Source organism: Vombatus ursinus, unplaced genomic scaffold (assembly GCF_900497805.2).
Source record: "Vombatus ursinus unplaced genomic scaffold, bare-nosed wombat genome assembly UNPS02014942.1, whole genome shotgun sequence".
Taxonomy (NCBI): Eukaryota; Metazoa; Chordata; class Mammalia; order Diprotodontia; family Vombatidae; genus Vombatus; species Vombatus ursinus.
In genome coordinates, this window is record NW_020954720.1 from 9,952,555 (window position 1) to 9,969,128 (window position 16,574).

The 16,574-nt window shown below is 35.9% G+C and overlaps 1 protein-coding gene across 2 annotated transcripts in view; it reads right to left on the reverse strand.

Moving 5' to 3' along the window:
• PIBF1 (progesterone immunomodulatory binding factor 1) overlaps positions 1-16,574 on the reverse strand; it is a 298,482-nt gene that overhangs the window by 230,713 nt on the left and 51,195 nt on the right. For both annotated transcript variants that reach the window (XM_027844511.1, XM_027844510.1), the window contains exon 10: positions 1,458-1,556. In XM_027844511.1, coding sequence (XP_027700312.1) covers positions 1,458-1,556 — 99 coding nt within the window. The remainder of the gene's footprint in view (positions 1-1,457; positions 1,557-16,574) is intronic.

Sequence of the window (16,574 nt, forward strand, 5' to 3'; positions counted from 1 at the left end):
TGAGAACTCTGCTTCTGTGGGGTAAGTTGACTGCTGTCAGTTATTATACCTTCTCAAAAGCAGGCATACCCTGGGAAGCTGGGGACAGAAAGTCCTACTGTATTGTGTGGTGCCTCAGGTTCATTACCTCAAGTATCAATTACCACTGTATTACTGTCATGTGTAACGGTCAGTAAAAGAAAATTCCGATTAACAGACTAGTATAATAATAAAAGAGTTAAAGTCACAATTTCCATTCTCTTCTCCTAAGGTCTGAAAAATGAGGTATTGAGTTTAAGAACCTGTGAAATCCTGAGCATGAACACTGCCTGATTACTTAAAACCTGGACTTTCTTTTTTTTATTTTTTTTTTATTTTCAGATCCAAGTTCCCTCCCTCTCTTCAACCCTTCCCTTAGCCATTGAGAAGGCAAGAAATAATAACTATTGTATATATGAAATCCTGAAAAACACATTTCCTCATTAATCACTTTTGGATTTTCTCTTAAGATCTCTTTAGCAAACATGAATCTGACTGTAGTACTAAACCAAAAATAAATAATATTCTGAAACAAACATAAACAAAGAAGATTCACTTTAAATGAAAGTTATGGAGTATGGAGGTATCTAGATAGAATTTATTATATCAAATACCTAAAATTTATGTGTTAAAGGACAGAAAAAAGAAAGGTATAAATAATCTGGTATAGTATTCATACATATATTTAAAAAGGAAGGCATTTCTTTATTTAGAAACATCCATGGTTTTTTTATGAAACTTAATATTAAACATGCTTTATTATATCACAAAATCTTTTGTAATACCTCATGTCTCAAAATTTCTCTTGAAAATTATGTGGGGGAGAAAATTTGGAACTTAAAATTTCAAAAAACTGAATGTTAAAATTGTCTTTACATGTAATTTGGAAAAAAATACTTTAAAAATTACGTGGTTAAGTTATTAAAGGCTCATTCAAGCCATTTATAATATGTAACTGGACAACAGACTTGACTTCTATGAGACTACTGTACATGTGCAGTTTTAAGTATGGTTCAACTATCAAATAAAATTAGACAGATAGAAGGGTTAAGTTCTAACGCTTTATGAATCAATAAGTTTAATTTTATGATCTCTGTTTAAGCATTACAAGATTCTGATATGAAGCATAATGCCTTCCACATAGCAAGCAGTCAATATTTATCTGTTGGAGTTGAGCAGAATTAAGCTTCTGAGATGAGCAGAATTAAACATGTTATGACTACTACCAACACATCTACTTTACTCAAAGTATAAAGCATCTGAAAACTGAGGGTATGCATGGTGGTATCTTCTTTTTTATCATCAAAATTCCTTTAAGAGTGTTTAAAATGTACTCTTTTGTTTAGATGAAATAAGAGCTAAAATAATTTTTTTCCTTCAACAAAATATAAAAGTTTGAAAAAGCAGAGAATGTTAATAGCTAGCTTCAAGGCACTTACTGTTCTAAGAGTTGATCATGTTTTTCTAAAGCATCCTTTTCAGCCATACTTGCTCTTTCTTTTTCAGCCAGGGCATTATCCCTTGCTTCTCTCAGATTCCTAGAGTAAAAAAAAAATCTTCAGTCATGATTCCTATTTCAGCTATTTAATACTTCAATACAGAGTGTGCAACAAAACCAAAATTTAAAATCCTTAGTGTACTGATTGGAACTACAGTGTTGTAATACAATCTTTAGAGAGGACCCACTATGTTTTACTTTTGATTTAAAAAAATTTTTACTAACCTGAACTCTAGTAGCTTGTTAAATCTTAAGATGCAATACACATGTGAATTATTATCATTATTGTGTTAAAGGTAGAAGGAGGATGTTATAATGCTAAGTATTAATCATTAGGAGTGTTGTGTGTATGGTGGAAGGCATACTTAATTTGAGGTAAGAGGATATATACTTTTAACTCAGAGAATGATCACTCTACCCTAAAGTATAGAAGGAGTAAAGCCTAACCCTCGTCCTCAATCTCAAACCAAGAACTGAGGTTAGAAAGAGTAGTAAAAAGAATTCACTCAACACTGAGGATAAACCAGAAGAAAAGAGTGACACCATAACAAATTTGAGCAGAGCTTTAGAAAAGAAAATGGATTGGCAACATGGATGACAAGAGTATCTGGAAGGAATGAAACATTTCATAAATGAAATGAAAGTGAATTATTAGTGTAGAACAGAAGATAGTAAATCTTACCTAAGAAACAGACTCTAAAAATCAAAATGAACCAAACGATGCAATAATTTCATGAGACAACAAGAAATATAAAACAAATAAAAAGATGGAAAAAACAGAAGAAAATGTGAGTTATCTACTACCAAAAATAAGTGTCCTGGAAAAAGGTCAAGGAGAGATAATCTAAGAACCTGAAAATTATGAACAAAGAGAAAGCCTGGATATAATACAGAGTATCCCCAAAGTAATCACAAACATATCTACTAGATATGCCCATATCCACTAGAACCAGAAGGGAAGGGAAAAAAAAAAAAGATTCCATAAAGTCACCTCCTAAAAGCCTAAAATGAAATGTTCTAGTAATGTCATAGTCAAATTCTAAGGGGAAAAAAAATCAAATAAAAAATACCACAAGTGACCAGAAAGAGTTTAAATACTGAGGGACCATGGTCCAGATAATATAACTATAGTCATCATCACACAAGATCTGGTAGCTGTAGCTATAAAGAAGCTATTATGAAATGCAATATTCCAAAAAGCTTATAAAAAAGAATATCTTACACAGTAAAGCAGAGTTTAAACCTAAAGGGGAAAAAAATGGAGTTTTAACAGAAAAGAGGATTTTTCAAGCAATTCCCATGAAAAGGCCAGTACCTAGCAGGTGCTTTGAAATACAAACACAAGAGTCAAAAGAAACCTAGAAAAGCAAGTATACTTGCAAATTTCTAAGTGGCTTCAGGATGGTGGAAGGAGAAGGAATAAATGCCTCTTCAAAACTCTAATACTCTCAAGGGTCACAGAAGGAGTTAAATAAGATAGACAGGTGGCCTGGGAAAGATGGTTAGGTTCTGTTTTGATGTTGTTAGGAGAAGAAAGAGAGGAAACAGTAATACCAGGTAAGAAAGAAAGAGGAAGGGCAAGAAACTTACTATTATATACAAACATGAAAGGAAACTCACTTTCATGTGAACTGGACAAAGGAGAGTTGAACACACTCACATTTACAGAAAGAATGATTTCAGTGTAGAAATAAATTAAACACATAAGGAAATAAGGAAAGCATTAACGTGCCTAGGAAAATTTGGAACTCAAGTTCATCTATTTTCATGGTTTAAATTATCATGTCCCAAACTTGTAACTCTAGGCGTGACCTTTTTCCTGAAGTTCAGTTCCCTATCTCTAAATGCCTGCAGGAATTCTCCAACTAGTTGTCTTGTCAACACCTTAATTCAAAATGTTCAAAACCAAACTTATCTTTCCCCATAAGTTTCCCTTATTTTCCTGAGCTCAAAATCTTTGAGTCTCCTTAGACTCTACCTTCTCCCTAAGCAACTGATTAAATGAATGGGGCAAATCCTATAGATACTGTTTCAACAATCATTTGTGCCCCCATACTCTTAACTGTACTTTCACAGCCAGCATTCTTGCTCAAGCCCTCATTACCTCTTGCCTACAATGCAGGAATTTCCTATGTGGTCTCATCTTCTCCCCTCTCTAATTCATCCTTCATAATATCCCTGACAAAATTATTTTCCTAATATACTGTCTTGAGTTTATCACCACCATGGCTTAAAAATCTTTCCCAAAGACTACTGAATAAAATATACACTCAGCCTGAAATTTAAGCCCTCACACCCCACCCCTGCTCCCCCCTCCAAAAAAAAAAAAATATGGCTCTGATCTAGCTTTCTAGTCTTATTTCTCACCTATAGTGGGTCAGAATACTTGTGGAAACAGGGCAGCTTAAATTAATCCCCACATCAACTGGGCTACTGTGAGCCAAGATTCTGTGGAGAAGACTTAAAGCAGTTTGAATTAACTTTGCTCCAGGTGGACCGACCTAGGACCCACCTGTGACTACTCTGGGAAAGGGGTATGCAGAGATAGCTCTAGGACTCTGAGGGGAGCTCCTGATGGGCCAGAGAACTTACTTGTGGACTCCTTTTATTTCCTTATAGAATGCTGTTACCTGAAGATTGACGGATATACTATCATTAAAGAAATTGCATTATCTTAACCCTCAAGTTTTGAGTGGCTCATTGTGCTAGATGTGGAACCATGAGACTGGGATATTACCTTACTACTTCCGTCAATGCACAGGCTCTATCCTCCAGACAAGTCTTTCCTACTTTGGTTCACTTGCCCATAAACGTGGAATAAATTATTCCTCCCTTATTCCTTTCCTTCATTACTTTCTAATCCTCATCTATAGTATTCACATATTTATCTTCCTTCAAAGGTCAGCTCAAATACTAATATGATCCATGTTCAAAATTCTCCTGTTCCTTAATGAAGTCTCTTATGCCACTTTTTAAATATATGCATTTTTGGTAATATCCTAATAGCCTTTTTATAAGTCCCAGGTATCTTTTTCCATTGAGCTTTGGGTTACTGTCATTTTGGATTCTTGAGATGGTTCCACAATTCACAGCCACATATTAGTGCAAAAAATAACAGTTTCTATAATATTTTATGTTTTACCAAGCACTTTCCTTAAAACATGATGTAGGTAATAATGATAATAGGTAATAATAAATAGGTAATAACAATGTAAGTAATAGTAATAATGATGATGATGAACATAAAGCAAATATTATATTATCATTTTTAGAGATTCAATCAAGGTATTGGGAGATTAAGTATCTTTCCCATGGTCACACAACAGAATATCAGAGCCAGGACTCAAATCTAAGTTGCCTGACTGCAAGTCTTGTTCTATTTATGTTATATATACATCATCTTGTCTTTAATATAACATTAATGAGACCATTTCTATTTATTGGGGGTGGCAGGCTGGACCTTTGTTGTTGTCCATCCTTTGTAGTTGAAGGCGATCAATGACATCACAAGGGTGATGTCTTGACTTGCAAGTGGATAGAACATGAGTGGGCCAGAGCTGTGCAAAGTCATTAGCCTTACTCTCTCCTCCAGAGTCAATGAAGTCTAGTGGCAAGACAAAAGTCAAGATGGCCCAGGATGTAGTGGGTGACCTTGGCTTTTCTAAATTATTTCCCAGGTCTCAGTTTGTCTGAGGTTACTACTGTATAATATACAGTCAGAGAGTTGCCTCAGGGCACTGACTTGACATGAGCACATAATCAATATGTACCAATAGAGAAGTGGAGGACTACAGGAGCAGAATGTTGTATATAATTAGAAAAAGTGGCTTTGTTGTTCACTTTGCTTAAGTTAATCAATTTAAACAATCAGTTAGCAAGAATTTACTAAGCACTAGTATATGCCAGATACTATGCTAACTCCTTTAATGCAAAGAAAATTATAATTGTTAAGATGCAGTTTATATTCTCCACAGAATTTCAGAGTTGAAAGGCACTTCAGATGCCATCTATCCAAATCCATATTAAAACAAGAATAGGGGCTGTCCATTAAGGAGTTTTTTAGCCTCTATTGAAGGAGAACACATTACCTCCCGAGCCAGTCTATTTCACTTCAGTAAGGCTTAGATTGTTAGGTCTGTTTTTCCTTAATATCAAGTTTAAATCTGCCTTTGTAAAACTTCTGCTTATTCTTTTAAGTCCTGCCCTTGGGCTACCAATGCAGCACCCTGATCCATCTTCCACAAAAATCCTTCGAATACTTCTCATTCACTAAGACATCTTATTCTTTAGTGCTAGACTTTAATAGCTCCAAAAATTTAGAACTCAGAAAGAACTGAAAGATCATATAATCTGAACCCTTTCATTTTAGTAGATGAGGAAACTGAGGCTTACAAAGAAGAAGTGATTTGCTCAAGGACATGGAGTTTGTTAATGACTGTGCCAGGAACAGAAGTTTGAGTTTTCTGCCCTACACCACACTGTTACTCCCATCAAATCAAGTCAAGCCTTTGTGCACATTTCTATTATATTTGACATAATTTTTGCCTTTTATTTTCTTATAAAGGAAGGCTCAACAAGAAGGGGAATAAATTGATAAATGTCTATTGTATAAAAAATGCAGTACATAAGTAAAACTTTTTAAAGGGGGAAGGCAGGGAGAAAGAGCAAGCTATGAAAAATCTTATAAAGCTGCAAAGACTTTGACTATGAGACAAGTGGACAAGTAACAGACTGTCTGCCTGTCTTTTAAGTATAAGCCTAGCTATGGTCAGAGGCCCAGGATAACCAGAATGTTGGTCCCTTGTGTTTTTTTAAACACAAGAATTCATGAAGACTATTTGCTTTGGCATGCAGAGATCACCGTTTCCATTAGTTGGAGTCCTACACCAGTGAAACCACAGATCCTTTAAGTACTAAAGTAAATACCTATTGAACTATTCTCTGTCCTAGAAGTACATTTTAGTGGATAATATGAAATGTCATTATTTGAATTATAAGGCTGATTATAATGATTTCTTATTAAAACTACCTAATTACATTTTACATACTAATGGCAATCTTAAAATAAACTAAACATTTTTATATTATTCCTTTTCTAGATGATCTAGATATGTTCAGTCAACAAATCGATAAAAAAAATAAACTTCTAATTTTTCTTAAAAAGAGACTCTATACAAATATTTCTTTAATACAAGAGTACCTTGAATAGGTTAATTGCCATAGAGTGACTACAGTACTCAATGTAGTCAAACATAGGGCTGTTTATCACTGTGGGCCAAACACTATTCCCTGCTCCATATTAGAACTTCTAAGAAAACAGTAAGAATCAATATTTGACACAAAGAGAAATTACCATGGCCAAAATACATTTAAGCAAGGTAAGCTTCAAAAAGAGCAAAAACAAGCCCCCAAAACAAAAACATACAAGCAACTGCCTAGATCCAATAAACAAGGAAAACAGCAAAGAAGAGAACAAGACCCCTTAAAAATTGAGGAAAGAAACCTGCATTGGCAGAAACTTTTAAAAGAAATAAAGGATAATGCTGGCATATATTAACTTGCCATTATATCAATTAAAAAATTACATAAAAAACCAAAGTATTTCATATAAAAGTCTATAGTGTCCCATTTATAGCAGAATGTCTCAAAGGGCTCCAGATAATCTTATTTATCAAAAACAACCCATTCATTCCCTCCCTCTTTCCCCTATATTTTACAAATTGCCAAGAGGAAAATAGAGTTAACATGTGGAAGAGAATGAAATGCTCTTCAGATACTAAAAAAGAGAGGAACTTTGGAGGAAATTTCCACAAAGTTAAAAGTAATGAAACTGTCACTATAAGCTGAGTTAACAGTCAGCTGACTTTTCTCTTTGAAGGCAAGGGAGAATTTCAAGACCTAGAGGGTCTGAACCAATTTGTCAACAAAATACCACAGCTGCAAAAATCATTAACAAGATGCATTTGAGATCTGAAAGCAGATAAATGTGACTTAAAAGAGATAAGTGGATTCAAAGGTTAGCAAAAGATATATAAGGTAAAAATATAAAGAAGAATCAGTCGGAAAATTAGATAACATGTCAGAATTAGGAGATATAGGCAAAGAATATTGTCAAGGGTTTCAATTAAAAATATAATGATGTACTATGGATGAGGGAAAAAAGGTAACTTTAAAAAACAAAATTTTATATCAGCTCTAGAAGGCCATCTGAGGTTTATTTAGTTGATAGTATAAATTAATAACAGTAAAAAGTAAATTATTTAACAGACAAGCTAAAATATGCTGATGCTAAAATGTTTGAAAAAGTTCCTTTTGAAAATCTTTTTAAAAAGAACTTAACACAGGATATTTGAGCAGGTACATATTGAAGTATCTATAAGTTTAAAATGAAGACTAATTATACTTTTTGACAAAAATCTATAAGAAAATAAATTTAAATGACAATAGATTTTCTACTTCTAGGAATTCTGAAATGAGTTTTGTGTTACTGACAGACCAAATCAAGTGTCAAATGTGGGACTTAAAATGCAGAAAACTTTTTATAGGCTTTTCAAAATTCCCATTGATAGGAAGAAATCAGTGACAACGGTAATAGCCCATTAATTTGAGGCTTGCCAAGGGCGCCTTGGTGGCACAGTCGATAGAGCGCTAGACCTGGAGTCAGGAAGACCTATCTTCATGAGTTCAACTCTGGCCTCACACAATTCCTAGCTCTATGTTCCCTGGGCAAGTCACTTAGCCCTGTTTGCCTCAGTTTCTTCATCTGTAAAATAAGCTGGAGAAGGAATGGCAAACCACTCCAGTATCTTTGCCACGAAAACCCCAAATGAAGTCATGAAGAGACAGAAACGGCAACAACAGGGGCAAATAACAGCAAAAAAAAGTCATGGTTCCATTCATTAATCTCTGGTGCTTGGTACTAGAGATACAAAGACAAAAATAAGAGTACTGCCCTCCAAGAGCTCACACTTCTCTACTGAGGTAAAGCAACAGCAACAGAGAGAATCAAATACAAACATATACAAAGTAAATACAAGGTAATTGGAGGAGTTGGGAGAAAGGATGTGTTGTCGTGTGCCCTCTACCAGCAGGAAGGTCAGTCTGGATGCAATACAGAGTCTGTGAATAGCTCTCTCTCCACCCAGTGGCCCCGCTGGTCATCCCAACTGGCTTATAGCTACTAACTTCTAACTCTAGGCCATCCTCCAACCATCAGTCCCAAAGGCAACAGAGATGGGCCGACCACTCATTTATTAGTCCCTCACCTAACACATGTGGTTAAGAGATACATGAAGGACAAATAGGAAGGCAGGTGTCCCAAACAAATCCCAGTAAAAATAAAATAAAGTGTAACAGAAAGTCAAGATCTGAAGAAAAAAAGATGGCCAGAATCCAGTGGAGGCCAGTAGTCTGCACTGGGAAGGGAAAGGAATAAGCATTTAGTAAGTGCCTACTATGTATAAGGCTCTGTGCTAAGTGCTTTACAAATATTATCTCATTTTATCCTCACAACAACCCTGGGAGATAGGTACTATTTTTATCCTCATTTTACTGTTGAGGAACTTGAGTGGGGAGGCCACAGTAAATAAATCTTAAGCCTATGATGCCATCCTCAGAGAAAATATGAGAAATCAAAACAAAGTACCAAATACAATGAAGAAACAATGAAAGGAACAGATTCAGAGAAATCTGGGAAAACTTGCATTAACACTGAGGCACAATGAAATAATAACAGAAATACAATTTAGACAATAACCTGTAAAGGAAAACAATTTTGAAAGACTGAAGAACTCTGATTAATGCAACAATTAACCACAGCTCCAGAAGACCAATCATCAACAAATATTTATTAAATGCCTACTCTGTGCCAGATACTGCACTAGGCATTGGAGATACAAGAGTGTAATGATTCTACCTTCCAACTCTTAAAGGTGCAGAATAAGAAATAAATTTCTTGACACAACCCATGTGTGGATTTGTTTTGCATGATTATACTTCTTTGTCATAAGACAGGATGTGCACTCTATTATTTGTTGCAGGTATGGGGGAAGATATAAGGAGAGAGAAGAAAGAATAATAATGATGCCAAGAAAAGAAAAAAATGTTAATGAAATGTATAAAATACACAGAAAACAGAAAAAGAGAAATAGGATATTAGAATTACCACATTAAATTTATTGTCTACCTAAAAAACCAAGCTCTACACAATAAAGATTCACAGTTTCACAGGCAACTCTTTTTTCATTCTTCTTTACATATGGAAATGATCATGCTGATACTTGTAAAGTTATAATACTAAAAAATGAGAAAAAAGAAGAAAAGGCGAGGCCCAGACTATGAAATCTATGAAATGTCTATGACTATGAAATGCCAAATAGAGGAGCTTGTCTTTTATGTTTGAAATTATAGAAAGTCACTTGAACTCCTTGAGCAGGGGAGTGATGTAGTCAAATTTATCCTTGAGGAATAACAATTTGGGAGCTATGTGGAAATTCAATTATAGAGAGGACAGGATGAGGTAGAGAAACAAATTAGACAGCTACTGGAGTGGTACCAGTGAGAGTGGATGAGGGCCCATACTAAGGTAGTAAGCATGTGGGTGGAAAAGGATATAAGACATAACTAGTTAAGTTCTTTTCATACTAGCAGCCAACCAAAGTAGCCTTCTTTTTCTTTTTCTTTCGCTTTATGTAAAACTAGTGGGGTTTTTTGTGAATAAAGAAGATTATATTTGTCTTCTGATGAAAAATATCGAATGAAAATCATCTATTTAGAGGTCAAATCTCAAAAGGAAAAGTATTTAGATTTGCTACCCTTAACACAGAGAGATTTCCCCAAATACTGCCTCTTGTCTACTCATTTTCCTGGTGACTCTAAATCTATGACAAGATTACAACAAGGTAGGGAAAATTTGGTATTATCCATTCCTATGATGACCTCAATTAGTATTAACAATTGAGAATTGGCAAGGTATGGTAATAAGAATATCAGAGGAGAAATTTTGTGTGAAAAGACAGCTGGGAAATTCATGAAACCATAACTTTTTAAAGCTGGAAAGTGTCTTAGATATAATCTAAGCTAATGTATTTATTTTACAGGTGATAAAACGGAAACCTAGAGAAGTGGTGACTTGACTCTATATTCACAGACATACTAAAAAAATAATAATGAAGTAAATTATCAAATAAAAAACATTCATTATGAATCTATAAGTTTAGAAGTAGAGGGGAAACAAATTACAGTAAAAAATATAACTGAGTGAACTTAGTATATGCTAATTATGGAAATAAAAATATCTGAATAATAAACACTAGACAAATCTTCCTGATTAAAGGAATGTTCTTGATATTGGTTTTCATGTAAAGAGTATTTCTGTGCCTGTAGCAGATAGGCACTTCTTTAGTTTAAGTAGAAATGTGAAAATGCTAGGTAAGAACAAAGACTTTTCTAATAACATTAACTTCTGTAATCATTTGAAAATGTTTATAGAATTTTGGTAATCTTTTCTCAGGAGAGAACTAAGCTATAAAAGTAGCGTTACAAATTTATCAACATAGGACACCTGAGTAAGTAGCCACTGTGCCTTGGTTTTTGATAATAAATACATGTGCACGTAGGCATTCAGAACACAATTTGTTAGTATGTATCTTTGGGGAATTTTTTTAAAAGAATGATTATTACACACTCAATCATAAAGGCCATAATTTTTTGTTATTCAAACAAACTAAAGAAACTAAAACATAATTTTAAACAAATTAACAAGTAAACTTGAAAAACAAAAACTTTAAAAATGAGAAGCAAAATAAAACAACAAAAATTTTTGAGACATTAGGGTGTATTTAGGGACTGCTGGCACACACCCGGTACACATGCCTGTGCATGTATACTACACTAAAAAAGAAATACATACAAACAATGAAGTGGATATCATATATATTTAAAAATTAGTACTTTACCATAGTTTACATATCAATTTGAATAATTCCATAATGATTATAAAACCAAGTATTTAGAGTTGGGAGAGACCTTAGCCAATATCTTGTCCAATCACCTGACTTTACAGAACAGAACAGCACAGTGTTGTCAGAAGAACGCTGGGTTTGGAATCATAAGATCTCAGTTTGAATTCCCACCTTTTGCTACTTTAAACAAACTTAGAGAATTCACTTCTTTCTGGGCCTCAGTTTTCTCATTTATAAAATGAAAGAGTTAGAGACAATCTTTAAGTTCCTTTCTAGGTCTAAAACCTATTTTCTATGATATTAAGAGTTAACTAGAATCTTGAGAAGAATTTTACGAATTTATAAATTAGTGATATAAAGTATTATTAAAAATATTCAAAAAATGTTACATTTGCTATGTGGCAAGAGCTCTTCTCTGGGCTCATTCTACCAGAGCTCAGGCAGTTACATATTCCCTTCAAGGTTCCAGGGTATCCCTGAAGGATTAGGATTACCTCTTCTCTAATGTTATCAGCTAGAACCTCCATTCTGGGCATTTCTACCACCTCTCTTACCCCTACTGTTAATTTCTAATGAATAGGCCTCAGTTACATTTAATCACGTGAAAGGTCTATAAAGCTGGGCTGGGAGAGAAACAGAGTTCAGCATGGGCGAACAGCAAAGACCAGGCCTCAGTGAACCTGAAGCAGGCCTCAGGGGACTGAATCACGGGGAGCTGTGGCAGTTTCCAGACTTCTCAACCCACAAACGCCAAAGACAAAGGCTGCTTCCGGAGCTCTTGGCCCATAGATTGAGGGGGAATTGAGTGGCTGATCAGAGGGGGATTGCAGGGATCTCTTTGTTGGTGCTGAGGCAGGATTCTATTACTTCATCTGTGCTTGGATCTCAGTCGCAGTTCTTGGTGGAGGTCCTGGAGTGAGGAGGAGTGCTTGCATGGTGGAGGTTGTAGTGGCGATGGAGAGGGAATCCTCCTCACAATTCTAAGGCAGAAAAGAGTGCTTGTGGTCACTCACAAACCAGAGCACAGGCCAGGAAAAGACCCTGGAAGAAGTGAAAACTTACAAGTCCCTAGAAGTATCTCTGAAAACAAAACTCCTGAAGCTTGGGACAGTACATTCTCCACATTGGAAGCAGACCCCTACCTTAACAGAGTTTAAAACTCAAGTAATTGGCTGGAATCATGAACAGCACAAAAAAAAAAAAAGTCAGACCACAGAATCTTTCTTTGGTGACAGAGAAGATCAAAACATACAACCAGAAGAAGACAACAAAGTCAAAACTCCTACATCCAAAACCTCCAAGAAAAATGTGAATTGGTCCCAGGCCATGGAAGATCTCAAAAAGGATTTTGAGAAGCAAGGAAGAGAAGTAGAGGAAAAACTGTGAAGAGAAATGAGAGTGATGCAAGAAAATCATGAAAAACTAGTCAACCGCTTGCTAAAGGAGACCCAAAAAAATAATGAAGAAAATAACACCTTAAAAAAATAGACTAATCCAAATGGCAAAGGAGGTCCAAAACGCCAATGAGGAGAAGAATGCCTTAAAAAGCAGAATTGGCCAAACGGAAAAGGAAGCCCAAAAGATCACTAAAGAAAATACTTCCTTAAATAGAATGGAGCAATTGGAAGGTAGTGACTCTATGAGAAAACAAGACATTGTAAAACAAAACCAAAACAATGAAAAAATAGAAGACAATGTGAAATATCTCACTGGAAAAACTGACCTGGAAAACAGATCCAAAAAAGATAATTTAAAAATTATTGGACTACCTGAAAACCATGATTAAAAAAACAGCCTAGACATCATCTTTCAAGACATTTTCAAGGAAAACTGCCCTAATATTTTAGAACCAGAGGGTAAAATAGAAATTGAAAGAATCCACTGATCCCCTCCTGAAAGAGATCCCCAAAGGAAAACTCCTAGGAAAATTGTAGCCAAATTCTAGAGTTCCCAGGTCAAGGAGAAAACATTGTAAGCAGCCAGAAAGAAACAATTCAAATATTGTGGAAATACAATCAGGATAACACAGGATTTAGCAGCTTCTACATTAAGGCACTGCAGGGCAGGCACCAGAGGGCAAAGGAGCTAGGATTACAGCCAAGAATCACCTGCCCAGCAAAACTAAATATAATCCTTCAGGGGGGAAAATGGGCATTCAGTGAAATAGAGGACTTTCAAGCATTCTTGATGAAAAGACCAGAGCTGAATAAAAAAATTTGACTTTCAAATACAAGATTCAAGCGAAGCATGAAGAGGTAAACAGGAAAGAGAACTCATAAGGGACTTATTAAGGTTGAATTGTTTACATTTCTACATGGAAAGATGATATTTGTAATTCATGAGACCTTTTTCAGTATTAGGGTATTTGGAGGAAAAAAATTATATGTATATATGTATGTATAGCTAGATAATAGATAGATAGACAAATAGAGGACACAGGGTAAATTGAAGACGAAGGGGTGATATCTGGAGAATAAAATTAAGGGTTTAGAGAGGATTATACTGGGAGAGGGAGAAAGGGAGGGGTAGAATGGGGTAAATTATCTCACATAAAACAGACTAGAAAAGGCTTTTACAGTGGAGGGGAAGTGGGGGAAGGTGAGAGGGAATAAGTGAATCTTATTCTCATCAGATTTGGCTTAAGGAGGGAATAACATATACACTCAATTGGGTATGGAATGTTATCTTATCCTATAGGAAAATAGGGGGGAAGGGAATAAGAGAGTAGGGGGATGATAGAGGGGAGGGCAGATTGGGGGAGGGGGTAATCAGGAGCACACACTTCTGAGGCGGGTCAGTGTCAAAAGAGAGAATAGAATAAACAGGGGGTGGAATAGGATAAAGGGAAATATAGTTTTCCACAGCATGACTACACAAGTATAACCTGTATCGAGTGACTTTCTTTCTCAATGAGGATGGGTGGGGAGGGAGGAAGGGAGAAAATTTGGAATCAAAAGTTTTAAAAACAAATGTTAAAAAATTGTTTTCATGTGCAACTGGGAAATAAGATACAGGCAATGGGGTATAGAAATCTATCCTGCCCCACAGGAAAATAGAAGAGGAAGGGGATAAGAGAAGGGGGGAGGTGATTGAAGGGAGGGCAGATTAGGGGAAAGGGTATTCAGAATGTATGCTGTCTTGGGGTTGGTGGAGGGACGAAATGGGGAGAAAAATGGAACTCAAAATCTTGTGGAAGTGAATGTTGAAAACTAAAAATAAATAAATTAATAAATCTCAAAAAAAAGATAAAAAGAATCATGTTTAACAGGTAAAAATAGGGTGGGAAAGATCTTGACAGAGGAAAAGGTTTATCAAATTCTTCTTAGAGACCAGTGATCCTTCTTTTATTTCTATGTATTTCTTGTCTTTAAGATCATGTTGGCCTATTGAGAAGGCATGCTGTTGCCTTTTGTTCTTTTTTGCCAAAATTTTATCCATTTCAGTATTTTTGTGCTCTAAATCTATTAAATCTGTCTTTCACTTCTTTAAAAGAACATTCCACTGTGGATTCAATGTTTTCTAGTCTGCTAAATGGGTTTTAAAATTCCACCTATTCATTTTACTGACGAGGAAAATGGAGCACAGGAAATTTAAATAATTTGTTGAAGGTTACAGAGCTTGCAATTATAGAGGCCAGATTTGAACTTGAGTCTTCCTGATTCCAAGTCTAGTGTCTTATCCACTAGGTCATGCTGTCTCTCACATTATGCACATATGGTATATAATTCCTTCTGTGGATGTTTAGAAATTTAAAAGGATCTGGAGAAAGGGATGAATCCATCACCTTGTTGGTCACATAACCCAGAAGTCAATGGAAAAAGGATATAACATTCTGTTTTATAATTACTTGATTTCTCATAGAGTCATTACCTTCCATTTGCTTCATTCTAATTTTTAAGAATTATTTTCTTCAGTGAGTTTTGGGGCCTCATTTTCCACTTGGTCAATTCTGCTTTTTAAGGTATTCTTCTCACTGGCTTTTTGGATCTTTTCTGCCATTTGGGTTAGTCTATTTTTTAAGGTGTTATTTTTTTCAGTATTTTTTTTTGTGTCTCCTTTAGCAAACTGTTTACTTTTTTTTACCCATGATTTTCTTGCATCATTCTCATTTCTCTTCCCAATTTTTCCTCTACTTCTCTTACTTGCTTTTCAAAATTCTCTTCCATGGCCTGAGACCAATTCATATTTTTCTTGGAGGTTCTGGATGTAGGAGCTTTGACTTTGTTGTCTTCTTCAGGTTGTATGTTTTGCTCTTCTTTGTCACCAAAGTAAGATTCTATAGTCTGAGTTTTTTTTCTGATGTTTGCTCATGTTCCCAGCCAATTACTTAACTTTTAAACTCTTTGTTAAGGTAGGGCTCTGCTTCCAGTGTGGAGGGTGTACTGTCCCAAGCTTCAGGGGTTTTTTGCAATTGTTTTCAGAGATACTTTTCAGGACCCATAAATTTTCAGTTCTTTCAAGGTGGTATGATCAAAGGAGAGGTGTTTATTCCTTTCCTGACCTGTGCTCTGGTCTATGAGTGACCACAAGCACTTTTCTGGCTTGGAACTGTGAAGAGAATTTCTTCTCCACCACTGCCACAAGCTCTGCTATGCCTCCTCGCCCCAGGACTGCCACCCAGGACTGTGACCCAGATCCAAGCATGGGCAAAGCAAGAGATTCTTCCCTTAGCACCAGCAAAGAGATCCCTGCAATCCCCCTCTGATCAGCGGCTCGATCCCCCCACCATCTGTGGGCTGAGAGCTCCGGAAGGAGCAGCAACTGCCACTGCCACCCTGGGGCTGAGCCAGGGCTGGGGCTGGACCATGATCCTCTCTTACCCAGGCCTGACAGACCTTTCCCACTGACCTTCTAAGTTCTCTTTGGTGTTTGTGGGTTGAGAAGTCTGGAAACTACCACAGCTGATTCAGTCCCAAGGCCTGCTCTGGGTTTGCTGTGGTACTGTCTTTTCAAGCATGGCCCACGTTGAACTGTGCTCCTCTTCCAGCTTGGTGCAACAGACCTTTCCCTTCAACCATCCAGGTTGTCTTGGGCTGGAAATTTGTTTCACTGTCTTTTTGTGGGTTCTGCTATTCTAGAATTTGTTTAGAGTTATT